The 19,616-nt window shown below is 38.9% G+C and overlaps 2 protein-coding genes across 2 annotated transcripts; both read right to left on the bottom strand.

Annotated features, from left to right (window-relative positions):
- Positions 1-6,117: 6,117 nt before the first annotated feature.
- LOC137198539 (antifreeze protein Maxi-like) lies at positions 6,118-6,948 on the bottom strand. Its single transcript, XM_067612422.1, has one exon. The coding sequence runs from the start codon at positions 6,946-6,948 to the stop codon at positions 6,118-6,120; it is 831 nt and encodes a 276-aa protein (XP_067468523.1).
- Positions 6,949-7,879: 931 nt separating this feature from the next.
- LOC137198538 (putative uncharacterized protein DDB_G0277255) lies at positions 7,880-11,512 on the bottom strand. Its single transcript, XM_067612421.1, has 2 exons — positions 11,235-11,512; positions 7,880-8,447 (listed from the first exon to the last, which is right to left on the bottom strand). The coding sequence occupies exons 1-2, from the start codon at positions 11,510-11,512 to the stop codon at positions 7,880-7,882; spliced, it is 846 nt and encodes a 281-aa protein (XP_067468522.1).
- Positions 11,513-19,616: the final 8,104 nt, after the last annotated feature.

The raw sequence follows: 19,616 nt of genomic DNA, 5'->3' as shown, positions 1-19,616 counted from the left end.
AGATAGATAGATAGATAGATAGATAGATAGATAGATAGATGTAAAAAATAGAACTTTTTCTCTATTTTTTTATTTTTGCTGAAATATTGGATCATTTGAACATTTATTGAAATGAAAGTATGTGAGAAGTTTAGAGGGAAAAATCACTATTTGGTGGAGCTGTTAACAACTCATCTGAAACGTGACCCCATCTGACTGTTGTTTTAAACATTATTTAATTATTTGTATTTTTAGAAAAATGTAATCATGTAGTCTTGTTGAGATTGAGATATGAGAACAAGAAACATTCATCATCAGACATAAACAACACAACTAAGAGTCATAAAAAAACATCCGATTTGAAAGTTTAAAAATCTTCAAGGGGAATGAAATAATCTAGTTTTAGTGCAGTTTGAAGTTTAATTTAAATGGTGCTTGAGAGTTGAGACCTCTTTTTTAATTAAAGTTAAAGTGCAGAACTACAGTAGTGTTCGTTTAGCAGGATAATGGACTCTGTAGGTGTTATTCTGTGTTATATTATTAGATATGTTGTATTGGTCAACGCAGCAGTTCATTCTATAATTAACCTGAGCTGGTGTCAAACTCTTAGTCTTTATAATCCTGTTATGTAAAAAAAAAAAAAAAAAAAGGACAAATCTTGAATCTGAATTTTTGTGATTTGTGATTCACCAGCAAAAACCAGCCGTTGCTCACAAGAAAAACAACAGAATACGTCATTCTGGCCAGCAAAACGACCTCTAGTTACATTTACGCCATCTAGAGGCTGTAGTAATTATAAACAATATAAATAAACATTTCAAGTCCAAAAAAGAGTAGGAAGAAACAACATGCTAGTCCTACCCCTATTCTATACCAATCAATCAATCAATCAATCATTCACACATAGTAAAACTGTCCTCCCAGTGTCCATCATACACAACTAAACCTCTGTGTTCATCCTCTTCATACATAATCAATCACTACCAAATCAAGAATGTGAAAAAAAAAGAAAACCAGTAACAACAACGTCACCATCAGCGTTAAATTCTTCCTCATTTCTGGACAGATGACGTCATTATGAGGCGACTTAACGAGATGATTTCTGCCTCATTATGAGGAGGCAGGTTGATAAAAGCTTCCCGCTTCCATCTGAGAGCGTCATGTTTCCAACCACCGTCAGAACATTCTTTAAAAAACCATAACGTTGTGGTGTTTACTGTTGCCATGACGACGAAGGCTGCATAACGTTACGGAAATATAAACCACGTGTCAAGTGATCATTTAAACGCAAACCATGATCTTCCTTACCCACAGTCGTTGTCACATCATAAAACATCATTATTGTTTAACAGACATGAGTAACGGTTATGGAGGTTGGCATAATACGCTCCTATTGGTTGATCTGATCCCCATCTGTCCATTAGAGGGCGCTGAAAACACGTTGTATATGTCGTTTTGGGAGTCATTGGAAACAGAACTATTTTGTTTCGGTATGAGGACGTGTTGGCATAAACACGTCTCAGTTCAACCTTCTGCTCAGCTTCAGCTGAAGGAAATATTGCGGTGAGAAGATCGTTATCACTCTCACATGTTTGTGTTTGAAGTAATGAGTTGGCACGCGTCACGTCAGGGTGCGGTTAGCATAGCTTAGGCAAGTTCAGGCAAGGCTAATTTATTTTTATAACACCTTTCAGAAACAAGGAAATTCAAAAGCTGCATTTCAGCTGCAGGAACTTTCCCCACATACTAAAAACCTTCTGATACTGTGTTTCCACTGGAGAGACCGGAGTATACATTATGTCAAAAAGACGAGAGAAAAAGAGCAAGAGAGAGAGAGAGAGGGAGCAGCGGTAGCGAGAACAAAGCAGCGAATGAGAGAAATGAATATTATTTTCTTGTTGTTTAATATTGTTTTGTTCTACAGCAGAAATAAAAGCCTCAAACACTCAGCAGATGATTCACTGTGGAGACAAATACTCCTTCATTCCATTCATTCATCACATCCAACTCATGCAGCAGGAAACACAAAGAACAACAAGATAAATCTGTTGTTTCCTCATGTGTGAATGTGTTTCAAGCATGGCTGTAATTTTTTAATTCGTCATGGGTCTAATTTGCAGGATCTACCTGGTTCCTCACATGAAAACACAAACAAGATGCACATCAAAGACTTAAAGTTTAGTTCCTGAGACGATCTTCTGGGTACCTGAACTTTTAGTCGACACGAGGCTAAGTGAAACAAACATTAAGAGAAGATGTAAATTAGAAACACAAGATGGTAAATAGACTGTACTTGTATAGCGCCTTTCTGGTCTTCTGACCACTCAAAGCGCTTCTTACACTATGAATCACATTCACCCATTCACACATTCATACGCTGAATGGTTCAGCCATCAGGAGCAATTCAGGGTTAAGTATCTTGCCCAAGGACACATCGACATGTGGACTGGAGGAGTCGGGAATCAATCCGCCGATTTTCCGATTAGTGGACGACCTGCTCTACCTCCTGAGCCACAGCCGCCGGACAAGCCGTTATAAAAAGACACATTTCAATAGGATTTAAGAGGTAAAAAAATAGAATAGGACAGATAAAACAGAAAGAGAAAAATACAATTGAGTGCAAGTTATGAATAAACAGCCCCTCACATATACGTTACAGTCTTTTTAGTGCCAATGTCCCTGATTACAGCGAGGAAAACCTCTTTCACTGTTCATATGGACACCTGACTGCTGGTTTAACACACTGGAAACACTGGGAACCGGTCCTGTTAGTCAGTTCAAAGGATAAATAAATAGCACTCTTGGTCAGTGTGTTTGCTTTTAAATGTATCATTATTCTTCTTTCATTTTAGATTACAAATTGGAAAAACGTACCTGTTTATGCATCTTCTGTGGTTATATTGTGGTACTCTTTTGTATCTATGACTTGAAACTGAGATTTTAATCTCAACATGACTCTTATCTGGTTGATTGAAGGAAAATGAATGAATGACTCTTTGCATAGCCTTTGTGTTTAAAGGTCTTACTCAAATAAACCTGCTCAGCTTCCTCCACAGCAGAGGAGCAATTCAAAAAACAAACCTCTCATTTCACATTCATATGGTTTCATTTCTAATGAACAGGGATGAATGTGTGCAACTTTCTGAGTATCAGGAATGAGTCCTGGGTTGGTTTTTATTGAGGAATGATATGTGGAACGTACTAACGGTCCAACCTGTGGCTCCCAGCAGCTAAAATCAGACTGAAGTATGATAACAGTGTTCATGTAGGTGAGTCAGATCAGCCTCTGAGCGCTGCTGCAGCTGATTTGCATTTATGATGACATGATGAAATATGTGATGGAGAAGAGTCTCAGAGCTGGACAGACAGTATAGATCAATATATGCATGATACGTACATACATGAATCTACACAATCCACAATGAAACTCCAGAAGGTTTGTGAACACACAACAATAAATAACGTAAACGGACAGCAACACTTTCAAAACAATAAAGAAGAAAATGACAAGTAAATAAATAAATATGCAAACGAGCAAATAAACACAATCTGGTAGTAAACTAGCAGAGTAGTTTTAAGTTTAAAACTGTTGAAGCTGCTACATATACATATACATATTCATTACTGTTGTTTATCTGCAGTAGGGGTGTGCCCGAATACAAATACATTATTCGGCAAAGCACAAATAGTGGGGGTTTTACGAATATTTGTTTCATACAAATATTTTAAAAATTATTTGTTTTCAGAAAGAAAAAAAAATCCATGTCAAATACCAGCATGCAGGTTGGTTACATCACTATCTCACTGTCTCTGCTCCGCTGTGACGTCTATCAGCAGGTCTCAACGAGGGGAGTCACATCCACCTGCTACATGACGCACATTTCCTTGTTTGGGCATCAGTCCTGGAGTTGGGGGTGTTCCCCAGAGATGAAGCTGAACTACTGACACATGCTTCATGAACACTTATTGTAACACTTTAAACACTTTTTTCTAAAATTAAAAGCATAATAAAAACAAAAACAGGATTTTTAAGCCTCTCTCCACTTTTCGAATACAAATAAAAATAATTTTGCTGCCTCAACAAATACAGATACAAATACAAATACTGGACCCTCTGCACATCTGCAGGTCTTGAAACGTCTTAAAAAGCATTGAATTCAGTTCCCTTAATAACTCAAACTGCTGCCTTAAACATGTTAGTTAACTGAACTTGAAGCATATGTTTGGTAATTTTCTTTATTATTATCCAAACCAACGATGAACTGATCTACTAACAAGTATTGTGTGTGTATCAAAGCCTGATATATCTGATTAAAAACACGTCAGTGAGTCTCACCGCTGCTCTGGGTGACATGTTCCTTCATCATGTTTTCAGTCTCCAGAGAGTAGTTCTGTGTAAAGTCACTTGCAATTGTAATGTTGGCCTAAAGATTTTATTTTAATATTAAAATGTGTGTGTGTGTAATATGTGTTATCTGTTTTAATTGTTTATTTTACTCATTTTTTCTTATCTTGAGCCAGAAAACCAACAGTGATATAAAAAAATAACACAAACACTTCATCAGTGTTGTAGTGATTCTATAATGACCCACACTGAGTCCGTTTTTAACTGTTTTACTGTGTGCTGTATAAGTTAAGTTAATTATTATAATTATAATTATAATTATAATTATTATTATTATTATTATTATTATTATTATTATTATTATTATTATTATTATTATTATTATTAAGTTTTCACAAGTACCTTCTATGTTTTATAAGAAAAAAATTAATTTATTATTATTATTATTTAATTTTCATATTTTTTCCTTAAGAAAAATGATTTAATTATTATTACTTTTATTATTAATTAATCAATTCATTTATTTATTTATTTATTTATTTGCATGGTAAAACAAAGCAGCAGAAACACAACAACAAAAGAGAAATGCAAATTGTGCAGGTGAGATTTAGAAAACTCCTGCAGCTCAACACACATTATAAGCAAATACAGAAGTCACGTAATCCACAGAAACAAGCAAACAAGCAGCTGTATGATCAAAAAGCAAACATAATGTAGGCAGAATAAACCAAGCAAAGACATAAAATAAATAAAATAATGTAATGAGGGTGTCTGTGCTTTGGCGTATGTGTGAGTGTGTAAGCGTGCAGCATGCAGTTTTCATATTGTACTTACTGCTGCACTGTGTGAATATTTTATTCTAGTTTATCTTTCTCTTTATCTTCTATCTTCTAGGTAGTTCTTTCTTATCTTATTATTTCATTTTCATATTGTAAAGTACTTTCTATATTTTTTTCTTTCTTTTTATATTTTTTCTTATTATTTCTGTAGCCAATCACAGGAAATTGTGGTTGAAGTGAACCAAAGTGGAATATGTAACATAAAATTAGTGATTTATATTTACAGTTCAGAAGGTACAGTAAGTGTTTTTCATTATAATTTAACTCTCGACAATAATATCATCCTTTAAGTCTCTCTGACTGCGTCACTGTAACATCTTGTTCCACAGCATGAAATGAAAACATCTAAATTCAGTCTGACATATTTGGTTTGAGATGCTGATGAAATGAAGCAGAACAAGCCAAAAAAATTAAGTTATCATTCATTTATTGATTATGAAGTTGGCATATTCTTTCATAGACTGGGTTGAGCGCAGCTGTTTTACAATCACAGATAGAATACAGATAAACTATTTACATATTTCATAGAATTATAAGTTCCTTTCAATATTAAGAAATTCATATAAATGAACAGAATTGTAACATCTTTTGCGCACACACACACACACACACACACACACACACACACACACACACACACACACACACACAGAAAAGAATGATAAGTATAATAACTTTACCTATAATCGATCCGGAGATCGTTTTCTGTCGGTCATGTGATGAACCATCAACTCACACATGCACACAATAAATAAATGGTAATAAATACAATCATTTACACCTATTTAAAAGATTAAATATCAGCTGTTTGCAGCTGTTATTGATTAGTGAAATTGTCATTTTGATCACTGGACCCGTACTGATGAGTAAAATGATATAATCAAGTAATAAATATTGATTTGTGTTCTGCAGTTACAAGTCCTTCAATCATGACATGTTGTGAGATGTTGCTCTTTATAGAAGCATCACAGCTGCAACAGCCACAGAAATGAGACTCATTCTGTTGTTGACTGCAGCTACAGTTGCTGGTGATCCAGATCCAGATCCAGATCCAGATCCAGATCCTGTTGTTGCTGTTGCGTTTCCGGCGGGAACTCTTGACACAGCTGCTTGTGCTGCTGTTGCTGCAGCTGAAGCAGCTGTTGCTGCAGCCTGCGCTGTTGATGTCATCACTGCTGCTATGTCTGCTGTGTTTTGTGTTGTCGTTCCTGCTGCCTGCACTGCTGCTTCCACTGCTGTTGTTGCTGTTACTGCTGTTGCTTGCGCCATCTCTGCCACCGCTTGTGCTTCTGCTATTGATGCACGTTTTGCTGCTGTTAACCCTGCGGCGTCTGATAGTACGTTCTGTAAAGCTTCTGCTGATTCTGCTGATTCTGCAGCCACTGTTCTGGCAGCTTCTGCAGCTGCTGACATTGTTTCTGGTGTTGCGTTTCCAGATGCTGCTGTTGTTGCTGCTGTTGCTGCAGTTCTGGCTGCTTTTGCTGATTTTAATGCTGATACTGCTATTTGTGTTGCTCGGAGTGACACTGATGCTGCTGATGATGATGATGTTGCTGTTGCTTGAATTGCTGCTTGTGCTGCTGCGTCTGCTGCTGCAGCTGCTTTCTTTGCTGCGTCTACTGCCACTTCCACCGGTGTTGCCCCCGCTGCAACTGAGGTGGCAGATCTTGCTGCTACTTTTGCAGATTTAGCTGCATTTTCTGCTGTGGTGGATGTTGCTGATCCAGCAGCTGCTGCTGCTGCTGAGGCAGCTGCTGCTGTCGCTGCTGCTGCTGCTGCTGTCATCCCCACCACTGCTGCTTCTTGTGCTGCTGCCACTGTTGGTGCTGCTGTTGTTCTGGTTGTGTTTGTCCCTGATGCTGCTGCATTTGGTGCTGTTGTTTTAGTGATTGTTGCTGTTGCAGTTGTTTTTGGCGTTACTTGAGGTGTCATCACTTGAGATGCTGTTGTCAGTGTGGCCTCTGCTGATGGTGTTTCTATTAGAGTTTCCATTGTTGTTGTTGTTGTTACTGCTGTGGTTGTTGTTGTAGCTTTAGGTCTATCAAGATTTGCTGCAGCAGCAACCACTGCTGCTGCTTTTCCTGCAGCTGCTGCTGTCTTTGCTCTTGATGTTGCTTCCCTAGCTGTTTGTGCTGCCTCTGCTGCCTTTTCAGCTGCAGTTTTTTCAGTTGTTGCTGTTACAGCAGCTGCTGCGGCTTCTGCTGCTGCTTTTGCTTTAGTTGCTGTTGCTGCAGCCATTCCTGCTGCTGTTTTTGCTACTGCCAATAATAACTGCATTATTGCTGTTTCTGTGTTTGCTCCTGTTGTTGGTTCTGAGGCTGCTTTTGACAGTGCCGCCTGTATTTCTATCAGTGTTCTTGTTGCAGCTACTGCTGCTTCTGTTGCAGCTGTTGCAGCTGCTTTTGCAGTTTCTGCTGTTATTGAAGATGCAGCCTTTGCTGCTGCTTCTGCTGCTTTATCTGCTGCCACTGATGCATTTGATGATGCCTCTGCTATTATTTCTTCTAGTTCTGCTCTTGATGCTGGTGCTGTTTCAGCTGCTTGTTGTGCTGCAATAGATGCTGCTTTGGCTGCTTGTGCTGATTTTTTTGCTGCCTCTGCTGCTGCTGTTGGTGACAGTCGTCCATTTATTACTGCTTCAGAAGCTATTGCTGCCTCTTGTGCAGCTCTGGCAGCAGCTTCTGCAGTTACTGCTGCTGCTTCAGCTTCGGGTCCCTTAGTGGCTGCTGATGCTGCTGCTGCTGTTGCTGCTGCTGTCGCTGCCACAGCTGCGGCTGCAGCTGCTGCTGCTGCTGTTGCACTTGCTGCTGCTGGTAGTCCTGTTATTGTTGCAGTTGACATTGATGATGTCACTGTTGATAAAATTGTGCTTTGTGAGGGTACCAGTGCTGCTCCTGCTGCCACTGTGGTTATTTTTGGGGCTGTTGTGGTTTTTGTCAGGGCCACTGTGGTCGTTGTCAAGGCCACTGTGGTTGTTGTCGGGGCCACTGTGGTTGTTTTTGGGGCTGTTGTGGTTTTTGTCGGGGCCACTGTGGTTGTTGTCAAGGCCGCTGTGGTTTTTGTCGGGGCCACTGTGGTCGTTGTCAAGGCCACTGTGGTTGTTGTCGGGGCCACTGTGGTTGTTTTTGGGGCCACTGTGGTTGTTTTTGGGGCCACTGTGGTTGTTTTCGGGGCCACTGTGGTTTTTGTTGTTGGGGCCACTGTGGTTTTTGTCGGGGCCACTGTGGTTGTTTTGGGGACCACTGTGGTTGTTGTCGAGGCCACTGTGGTTGTTGTCGGGGCCACTGTGGTTGTTGTTGTTGGGGCCACTGTGGTTGTTGTTGTTGTCGGGGCCACTGTGGTTGTTGTTGGGGCCACTGTGGTTGTTGTTGTCGGGGCCACTGTGGTTGTTGTTGTCAGGGCCACTGTGGTTGTTGTTGGGGCCACTGTGGTTGTTGTTGTTGGGGCCACTGTGGTTGTTGTTGTTGTTGGGGCCACTGTGGTTGTTGTTGTTGTCGGGGCCACTGTGGTTGTTGTTGGGGCCACTGTGGTTGTTGTTGTTGTCGGGGCCACTGTGGTTGTTGTTGGGGCCACTGTGGTTGTTGTTGTTGTCGGGGCCACTGTGGTTGTTGTTGGGGCCACTGTGGTTGTTGTTGTCGGGGCCACTGTGGTTGTTGTTGTTGTCGGGGCCACTGTGGTTGTTGTTGGGGCCACTGTGGTTGTTGTTGTCGGGGCCACTGTGGTTGTTGTTGTCAGGGCCACTGTGGTTGTTGTCGGGGCCACTGTGGTTGTTGTTGGGGCCACTGTGGTTGTTGTTGTCGGGGCCACTGTGGTTGTTGTTGTCGGGGCCACAGTGGTTGTTGTTGTCTGGGCCACTGTGGTTGTTTTTGGGGCCACTTTGGTTGTTGTCGGGGCCACTGTGGTTGTTGTTGTCGGGGCCACTGTGGTTGTTGTCGGGGCCACTGTGGTTGTTGTTGTCGGGGCCACTGTGGTTTTTGTCGGGGCCACTGTGGCTGTTTTTGGGGCCACTGTGGTTGTTGTCGGGGCCACTGTGGTTGTTGTTGTCAGGGCCACTGTGGTTGTTGTCGGGGCCACTGTGGTTGTTGTTGTCGGGGCCACTGTGGTTGTTGTCGGGGCCACTGTGGCTGTTTTTGGGGCCACTGTGGTTGTTGTCGGGGCCACTGTGGTTGTTGTTGTCAGGGCCACTGTGGTTGTTGTCGGGGCCACTGTGGTTGTTGTTGTCGGGGCCACTGTGGTTGTTGTTGTCAGGGCCACTGTGGTTGTTGTCGGGGCCACTGTGGTTGTTGTCGGGGCCACTGTGGTTGTTGTTGTCGGGGCCACTGTGGTTGTTGTCGGGGCCACTGTGGTTGTGTTGCTTCCAGGACACTTGAGTCTCAGGCTTCCCTCAGCAGGCTGGCTGTTGGTTGCTTGTTAATTTGGTTTCAGATTAGTCAGAGTTTGATCAGAATTCAGTCATACATCATCACATTTAGTTGTTGTTTCCTAATTAAACATATTGCTTTGATTACTTACTAATAAGTAGAAGGACGATGATGATAAAACTCTTGATAAACATCGTGATTGGTTTCTGCCGTCCTCTGCTTTCTCCACCAAAACTACATGTGGTCATCTTCTGGAAGAAAATGAAAATGGACATAAAGGAGATGGTTAATCTTTACATGAATATTTTCAGTAAAATAATAAAATCCCTCCATTCTCTTTGTCTCATAGTGTAGAGTTAAGCAAAATATTAAGACTTAACTTAGGCTCCAGTATTTGTTTGGGTTTTTTTTTTTACAAAGCATACAAATAAATCTGCATGAATCTTTAAAACCTCAGAAATGACAACAAATCAAAAGCCCAGACCAAAGATATGAATGAACCGCAGCAAATTCTCAGATCCGAGAAAGTAGAATCAACAACACTAAAAAAAATAAATCATATTCAAGCTGATATTGAGACATTTTGGCTTCAAAGCCATTATAAAACAAAAAGACAGGAATGTGAAACAACAACAACAACAACAACAACAACAACAACAACAACAAAAGCCAATCTAATTTCAATGTAGTTTTCAAGTATCATGAAGCTTTTGATCCCCGTCACACATTCACACATTGAATCAGAAATTATGAAAAAAAGCACATGCTCACCTTTCCTGCATCAGCAACATCACCTTCTTAATCTTAAATGCAACTAACCAAACACTGCAAACTAAATAAAAAAAATAGCATGCAACTCCTAAATCATTAAAAAAAACCCATTTAATCCTAATAATTTTTCAATGCATAAATAGAGGAAATTATAAAACCTAAATGAAAAACTCACCAGGATATTGGAGTGAAGTTAAGTCGAGTTAAGTGATGCTGTCGTCTCTTTGCTCTCAATGTCTTGGTCTCCTCTCTACCTACTATATGTATCATCCCTTACTGTAATCATGACGTCAGATATGAGCAAACACATCGACTAATTAATATTCATGATCATGATTAATGACCTGAAGACATTTCCTTCCCACATTAATGCGCAGGCCACAATTGTTAGAGAAGTATTTCCTTCAGTAATTAAGTAAGTAACTAAGTATTCGGTCTGCATGGTTGATACAGATGTGAAAGTTGTCGAGTGACATTTTGTGCCATTTTGACAGTGCAACCTGCAATTAAGAAATACTTTGTTTGGAGGTGGTTGCAGAGGCGAGGATGAGGAGGAAGCTGGCCGCTAACCTGGGGAACCCCTCCCATCCCCTTGATGAAGAGCTAGTGAAGATGAGGAGCATGTTCAGCCACAGCACTTCTATAGGATTAAGAACTTTGATTCGGCCGTTCCAAAACATTGTCTTTCTTCTGCTCTAACCGTTCTTTGGTAGATCAACTTGTGTGTTTAGGGTTGTTGTCTTACTGCATGACCTACTTTCTGTTGAGCCTCAGTTCACAGACGGATACTTTGACATTTTCCTGTAGAATTTGCTGGTACAACTGGAATGCTGGAATACAGTGTTTGCTAATCGCCAAGCATAACGCTTCTCATTCAAGCCGAAAAGATGGATTTTGGTCTCATCTGTCCACAGAACATTGTGCCAACAGCCTCCTGACGTGGTCTTGAGCAAACCGTAAACAGCAGCAATGTTCTTTTTGGAGAGTGGTGGGTCTCTCCTTGCAACTCTGCCATGTACACCATTGATGTTCAATGTTGTCCTGATGGTGGACTCATGAACATTGACTGTTGCCACTGCACGAGAGACCTTTAGTTTCCTAGTTGTTACTCTGGGGTCCATTATGGCCTCCTGGACTATTACACATTTGCTCTTGGTGTGATCTTTGTTGTTCAACCACTCCTGGGGAGGATAACAATGGTGTTGGCTGTCCTCCATTTGTACACAATCTGCCTGATAGTCAACTGGTGGAGTCCAAACTCTTTAGAAATGGTTTTGTAACCCTTTCCAGCCAGGTGAGTACTAGCAACTCTTCTTCTAAGATCCTCAGAAATGTACTTTGTTCAAGCCATGACACACTTCCACAAACCTGTGTTGTGAAGCTCAGAGTTTTATAGTGAAGACCCAGATTTCTCTTCTTTAAATAAGGCAGGACCTCCCAGACTCACACTTTATTGTCATCCCATTGACTGAAACACCCAACTCTAATTGAACTGATAATCCTAGAGGTTCACATACTTTTGCCGCACACAAATATCGATGGCCGAAGAGCAAAACCTCCTATCTGAAAAATGCACTTTTTTGAGAAAACTTGTTGTTTTCTTGCAGAATGCTATTTGTTAAGGACACCCAAAACATAATACACTGTTTTTGGACTATGTTACTACATTATGTGGTATTGTTTATGGTATGTTTGTATGGTTATTACGGTATTGTTAACACATAATGTAGTAATATAGTCCAAAAACAGTGTATTGTATGTTGGGTATCCTTAACAAATAGCATTCTGCAAGAAAACAAGTTTTTTTTTAGTTTTTTCAAAAAAGTGCATTTTTCAGATCGGAGGTTTTGCTCTTTGGCTATCGATATGTAACATTGGAAAAAGGTTTTTGTCTCATTTGTGTAACTGATGTCTCTTTATCTAGTTTTAGGACCGTTTTAGGTCATATTTATGCGGAAATAGAGCAAATTCTAAAGGGTTCATAAACTTTCAAGCAGCACTATATATTTATTCATATTTGTGTATGTATATTTATATTTATTAATAGACTGAGACTATTTATAGATAGACTGCACATACTGGGGATGTGCAGAGAGTCCAGTATTTGTATTTGTATCTATATTTGTTGAGGCAGCAAAATTATTTGTATTTGTATTCGAATAAAAGTGGAAAGAGGCTTAAAAATCCTGTTTTTCTTTTTATTACACTTTTAATTTTAGAGAATTAAAGCATTACAATAATTGTTCATGAATAAACTACCTTACGAAGGAGTTCGAGACCCGGTGTGGGGACCTCTCGAACTGTGTAACATGTAGGGAGGAACTTCAAAGGCGATTTTTGCTTTGCACTTTTCAATTATTGCCCAATTTTTTACAGCCTAACTTTGTGGAGAGGAGAAGGAACAACAGGTTATGGAGAGTCCCTTGAAAGCACTTTACTTGTGGATGTGACTCCCCTCATTGAGACCTGCTGATAGACGTCACAGGACAAACCCTCCGTTAATTAGAGACTGTATTTAACAAACTTCTAAGAATGACACTGAAAATACTCTAAAGAACCGACTTAAAAGTAAAAGAAATGTTGGCTGAGTGTGATCAATAAGACACATTTATCAAGTGACTTACTGCTACTTACAGCCAAATGATCACATGAAGGAATAGCCAATCAGAGATATGGATTGACCCAACATCTGCCATATTATACATTAAAAAAAACATCCTTCCAATTAATTCAGGGGTGAGTTATTCTGCAAGAACAAGTATAATTATAAGTTCATTTTTTTGTGTGAAATCTATAAATCTACAACAATTAACATATGAAATGAACAACAGTCTCTTGTTTATAATGTATATGTTGGGATGAAATAATTGGAAATTCCCTGAAATGGAAACAGAATTGTGGTTCTGATTCTGATGTTGGAACATCAGAGAAATCATATAATAAGCAGAATTTAATTCCACACTGACGATTAGAAAGTGATTGATAGTAAAATCAATAACAGATTTATTCTTGTTTGTTTGTTTGTTTGCATCCCTGATAAACACCAACAATAGAAAAAAGAAAAGGTGATGTTACATCCTATCAAATGTTCAATACAGATAATATATCCTGTAGTTCTAAAATGACTCTAAAATGTGTTTTTATTATTATTTAAGAGAATTTTGAAGCCAAAAGAAGTTTGATGAATAGTTTTTATTTTGAAGTTTGTGAGTAAAAGTGAACGATATTTAATTTTATCTTTCACTCAAGTCCAAAATTTAACTTTCAGCAGTTTGATGAATTCAGGCCCAGATTGTTAAACTAATCACAGAAACTCATCTTTACATTTTGTTCGCTATGACAAGGTTTTGGCAGCGACTCCACAGCTTGATTAGAAACTCTGATGCCAAAGTACATCACAGCGTTCCAGATAATTAACAGGGAACAACAAGCTTTGAGGAGTCGGATATGGAAGCCTGCTGCTGCCATTTCCGCCCAAACAGACGCAACTCTGGAGATCCTTCATGGACCGATGATACCCGACAGACGCAGAAGCACCGCTGCATCCAGCAACATAACAACGCAGATGCTGAGATGTAAAACGTGACTGGAGACGACTCTACAGACGAGTCTTACAACATGAACATTCAGACAAAATTAAACTGTAAGTACATCCTCATATTCTGCCAGAACCCTCAATCCCAAGATATTTAAACAATGCAAGAGAGGAGCAAGACAACAACTGTTACATCTACAAGCAGCAGTGAACTTACTGCAGTAAAAATACCAATACTGCAAAATACTCCATTACAAGTAAAAGTACATAAGTATTATGAGCTTGATGTAGTTAAAGTATTGCAGTAAAAGTACATAAGTATTATGAGCTTGATGTAGTTAAAGTATTGCAGTAAAAGTAGTGGTTTGGTCCCTCTGACTGATATATTATTATATATGACATCATTAGATTATTAATAGTGAAGCATCAGTGTTAGAGCAGCATGTTACTGTTGTAGCTGCTGGAGGTGGAGCTAGTTTACACTACTTTATATACAGTTAGCTAGTTTAGTCCAGTGGTTCCCAACCTAGGGGTCGGGCCCCTCCAAAGGGTCAGCAGATAAATCTGAGGGGTGGTGAGATGATTAATGGGAGAGGAAAGAAGAAAAAACAAAGTTCTGATACATAAATCTGTTTTCAGTTTTTGGACTTTTTCTCTAATCTTTGATTTTTGCTGAAATATTGGATCATTTGAACATTTATTGAAATGAAAGCATGTGAGAAGTTTAGAGGGAAAAATCACTATTTGGTGGAGCTGTTAACAACTCATAGACATGTGAAATGTGACCCCGACTACACACTGCTTTTTGTAAGACGTCAAAAGCCAAAAAGGTTGGAAACCACTGGTTTCATCTTTAACAATGTGTTGTATTTTAAAAGCTTGTTATATTATCCATTGTGTCAAATCTTCATCTGAAAAGTAACTAAAGCTGTCAAATAAATGTAGAGTTTAAAAGAGTAAAGTATATTGTCCACATATGAATGTAAAACTTATTCTATACTAACTCATATTTCAGATTCTTGTCATTTGTCTCATGAATATGAAATTGAAACAGCAGATGTTAGTTTTTATTTCTGTGTCATTCTTCTCTGTCACGGCTGATGATCTCCTGACGGGTAACAGATTAATTAGCTCACATGAATGATTTCCTGCTGTCAGATGAAGTGTTTGGTTCACGCTGTTGAGTTTTTGTGCACCGCCTGACATGTGCAGCAATTACAGTTTCTTTGTTTGTTTGTTTGTCACCGTCCGCGCTGAGTTCTGTTCCGGATGTTTCAGCTCACCGTTTCTACCTGTGCAGCGTCTGCAAAACCACGTTGTTGAACCGGATCTGCGTCTCTTCTCCCTGTAAAGTTACAGTAAACTGCTGGCAGCTGTGGACGCTATGATTTACCTCAACAGTTAATTACTGTATATTGATCAGCCTGCAGTATTCTGCTGTACAATGTGAAGTTTGCAGTTTGATACTGTAGCCAGACCTGCAGTCATATACTGTAAAATAAAATTTGCATTATATTTGGATGTAAACTTGGATATTATCATTCTTATTTTTAAAGGATGGATGGATGGATAGATAGATGGATGGATGGATGGCTGGCTGGGTGGATAGATAGATAGATAGATAGATAGATAGATAGATAGATAGATAGACAGACAGACAGATAGATAGACAGATAGATATTGTCAAGAGCTCATCAAAATATAAAAACAAAAAACTAAAAAACTATCCAGTCAATTCAGGAAGCAGCAACTGACAAAAAATAACAAAAATACAAAGTAAAATTTAGTAAAAATTAAGACTTTGCTGCTGCTTGTTGAAGCAACAGTCCAGAAACAGAGGAATTATCTGCACAGCTGACAGGAGCATCAGAGGAAGAACAGCTTGAATAAAACTTCATTTGAGTTTGATCATCATTGCAGCTGTTTTGACCTCTGAACACTTTCTGTTCCTAAAAGTCAGAGTGTTCGTTTGACTGCAGCTGAAACCTTGAACAACAGACACAAATATCACATTTCTATGAGTTTGGGAATCATTTTTAAAAGCAATTTGGTCTTTTAATAACAATTCAACATTCACTCACTTTAACAGCAGAGCTGCAGCTTCAAATGTGTTTTCACTGCAGGTCCAAAGTCACAGATTTAACCCTCAAATTATTGAACTTATGACAATTTCAACAACTCATTTAAATGAGTAACTGTTTGAAAATATCTGCTCTGTTCAGTGTCGTCATGGAGATAAAGCTCCTGATCTTGTAACAAGATTTTGGATGATATAATGACTCAAAAACCTGTTTGTTCATTTGTTAAAATGTCACTGCGGCTGCAGTAAACACTGAACGGAGAAGAGAGGGAAGTCTAAAGAGAGACGAGAACTCCAGCAACACTCGTTGTATGAAGAACAACTTTATTAGTTGACCGATGCTCGTGGCCTTCATCAGGGTCATCATCAAACACATTACAAACAACATTTAAATAAAGTCAGTTGGGTATGAAAAAATATAAAAGACAACCAATCATATACATCCAGACACATATTAGCCAATGAGGCGTCTACAAAGATGGGTTGGATATATGGTCATGTGGTCATGGGGACATGGGTGACGCCATATTTGGTCCCTTAACTAGAAAGGTGCAACTAAGGGGTGCTACTTGGGTTTTTTGTTCATCCAAAAATGTGCCATAAAGGCTTTATGAAGTGCTGTGTACAGCCTGAAGTCACATGATCATTGTAGACGTCCCATTGGCTGATATGTGTCTGGATGTTTATGATTGGTTGTCTTAAACTTTTTTTTTACCTTTTTTCATACCCAACTGACTTTATTTAAATGGTGTTTGTAATACTACAAATGTTGCTTGAGTTCTCATCTTTCTATCCATTGTCCATTTAAAGTATTATTACAGTAGAGAGATCAGGGACATTATTACACCATTAGTTTTTAATCATGTTTCTTATCTTAGTTTTCTAATATTTTATTCTTTTATCCAAATCTGATTCATATTTTATAGTTTCTTGTGTCATAATCTGTTTATTTCATGCTGTTGTTTTTCTTTGTTTCCTGATGTGTTTTAAGAGAAGTTAAACTGAGATGATTTTCTTCAGGTCGTAGTGGGAGTGGCCTGTCACAGAGGTCAATCGGTGACCTCACAGTTACATCACAAGTCGTCACTGAAACTGGACGTAAAGACTAAAAACACCAACAAACCAACAGCCAAAAGAAACCGCCATGCTGTCTACCTGTGATGGTTTCAGGTCTGCAGGCGGTGATTCCTTTTAATTACAGAAAACACCTTAACGACCGTCTGTGACATTTGATACGTTAATTAACATTTTAATAACATCATGTTGACAGAAAGAGTCATCTGGGCGGCATCGTGTTAAACTTACTTGTTGCTGCGATTCAGTCGTATATACACGTGATTCCTGGGAGACACATCCACAGTAAACGTGGGTTCATCCGCCACTGAAAGTAGTCCCCAACAAATGCACTATTTCCTCCTGTTTCAGCGAGATTTGATGAAAACCAAACATCCAGCTGTTTGAGGAAATTACTGAGACTATTTGAAACTTTACATTTAACACGTTGGTTTTTGTGTTTTCATGGCATTTGTTGACGATAAGAAAAATATTATAAATCACAGTATTGTCCTTTAACCCTATTAGTCCCATTGTCTACACTGACTGAGGCTGTAACCTGTGACAAAGCAGAAATCACTTAATTTTTATGTAAAAAAAAGTTTGGAAACTGGTATTTTAAATGAAATAAAACAACAAAAATAACAAATGTATGTAATTTTGCAGCTGTATTTGTGCCTTTTGTTCCTTGTGACATTCAGCCTTTTGTGTCTTGTCTTTGGTAAAACACTTTATATCATTCAAAATACTATTTACATGAACATTTTCTGCTTTTTAGAGTTTTTGGGGGGGGATTTGAAGACACTATTTGACTCTAAACAAACTCACCTGTGTGACACATGTAACCAAACAAAGCTGATTTATTGATTTAATATGGTTTATAAGTGACGGTTCAATATGTCAACATGTTCTGGCATCGTGTTATCTGGCACAAACTAACTGGTATTTTAGGTATTATGCTGCGTTCAGGTGCTGTAGGAAATAAGAGGATTAAAACTTGGGCATGAAAGATGACCGAATTTAAATTAAACTTAAAAAAGCTGCGTCAGCTGGAGTTCCTGTTGACCTTTTGTGACTGAAAGGTGACGTACAGACTCCAGGAAGAGTCTGCATGTGATTGGATGTCGTCTGTTTGGCTTGAGGCACACAGACAAAAAAAAAAACAACAAATAACAAAAACAAAATGCAGCCAGAAACGCTCCAACAGCTGCTTGAAGGTCGTGTGAACGAGTTCCAGGAAGAATGCAGGTGATCAGGTGTGACTGTCAGCATGTGGTTACACCCACATTCATTAGTTAACAATCTACTGTTTGTCATTAAGAAGATCACGTTACATTTGCCATAAAGTCATAAGTGTTTGTTATCATCACCTGTCTGGAATGAGAGACGTTTGGTGACCTGATTACTGCTCAGAGGATTCACGCGATGGAAAGAAAATGGGTCAGTTAGACAAAAAAAGATATTTATGTGTCAACATCAAGGATGAAATATTGTCACGAACTGACTCAGAGTCCGTGACAAAGGAGGGAAGCTTTTAAAAATGAGATTTATTATTAACTTAATATAAAATATAATCATGTTAGTCAGCTGAATCAGTCATGAATGCGACGTATGGATGAGTGAAATATGTGATGCGTCTAACCCATCTGGCTGCTGGAGGCCTAAACGACCCAGCTGCAGGTGGTTCCCTGATGCTGATGTCCTCTCCAACCCTTGAGCCACAAAGCCAAAGCAACCTCTTAAGCAGAAAAGCAGAGAGAGATACGTCATAATATCTACGGGGTAAAGTTGGCTCCTGTCCAGGGGCTAGAAAGCATCACTCCAGCATCACTTGTAGTATGAAGAACAACTTCATTGGTTGACCGACGCGTTTCGACTTGTGGCCTTCATCAGAGATGACTCTTTCTAGACTTCCTTCTCTTCTCCGTGCACCTTGGAAGTAGGTGAAGTTGTGCCAGAGACCCTCACTCTGCATCTCCAACATCTCCAAGTTTACTGTGTCAATTATATGCAATTAAAATATGACTAAAATGATGTCATTTAAAGGCAGATTTTGGTCCTGCAGACTGTATTTACTGATGATGTTTAAACCCAATGAGAAATATTAATAACACAAACCAAAACAAAGTATAAGACATATTCTGCTCGCTGTGGATTTAATAAATCTACAGAAATAAGAATGTTCTTCATGCTGAAGCTTTGCATTTGAATTATTTTGATTTTTTTGAGGTTTAGCTTCAAGTTTTGAGTCTTTAGAGGAAGAAAACAGAAGTTTTAAAACAAAAATTGTAATAAAGACTGAAAATATAAACTACTACAACTGTGAATACTCATCTGTGTATTTATTTGCTTATTATGTTCCTCATTATATCTTCATGTGTTTGGATGATGCTTGTTTCTTCTTCTTCTCTTACCTTCCTGCAGCGCCACCTACTGACCACATGTACAACAACAACAGGTCTGACTAGTTCAGGAAGCTGCTGTCAGAGATGATTGTGCTTCATTTTGGGGCATTTTATTGTCTTTATTTGATCGGAGACAGTAGAGAAAAACAGAATCACATGATCAGCATCCTAAACCTCTGGACCAGCAGGACGCTTCTTTATTTCTGCTGTTTTTAAAAGGTTTTATTTATAAAATATCTCTGAGTTGT

The sequence above is a fragment of the Thunnus thynnus genome, chromosome 15, assembly GCF_963924715.1.
Source record: "Thunnus thynnus chromosome 15, fThuThy2.1, whole genome shotgun sequence".
Lineage (NCBI taxonomy): Eukaryota > Metazoa > Chordata > Actinopteri > Scombriformes > Scombridae > Thunnus > Thunnus thynnus.
Note: the sequence above shows the minus strand (reverse complement) of the source record. Positions and strands in the feature narration are given on the sequence as shown.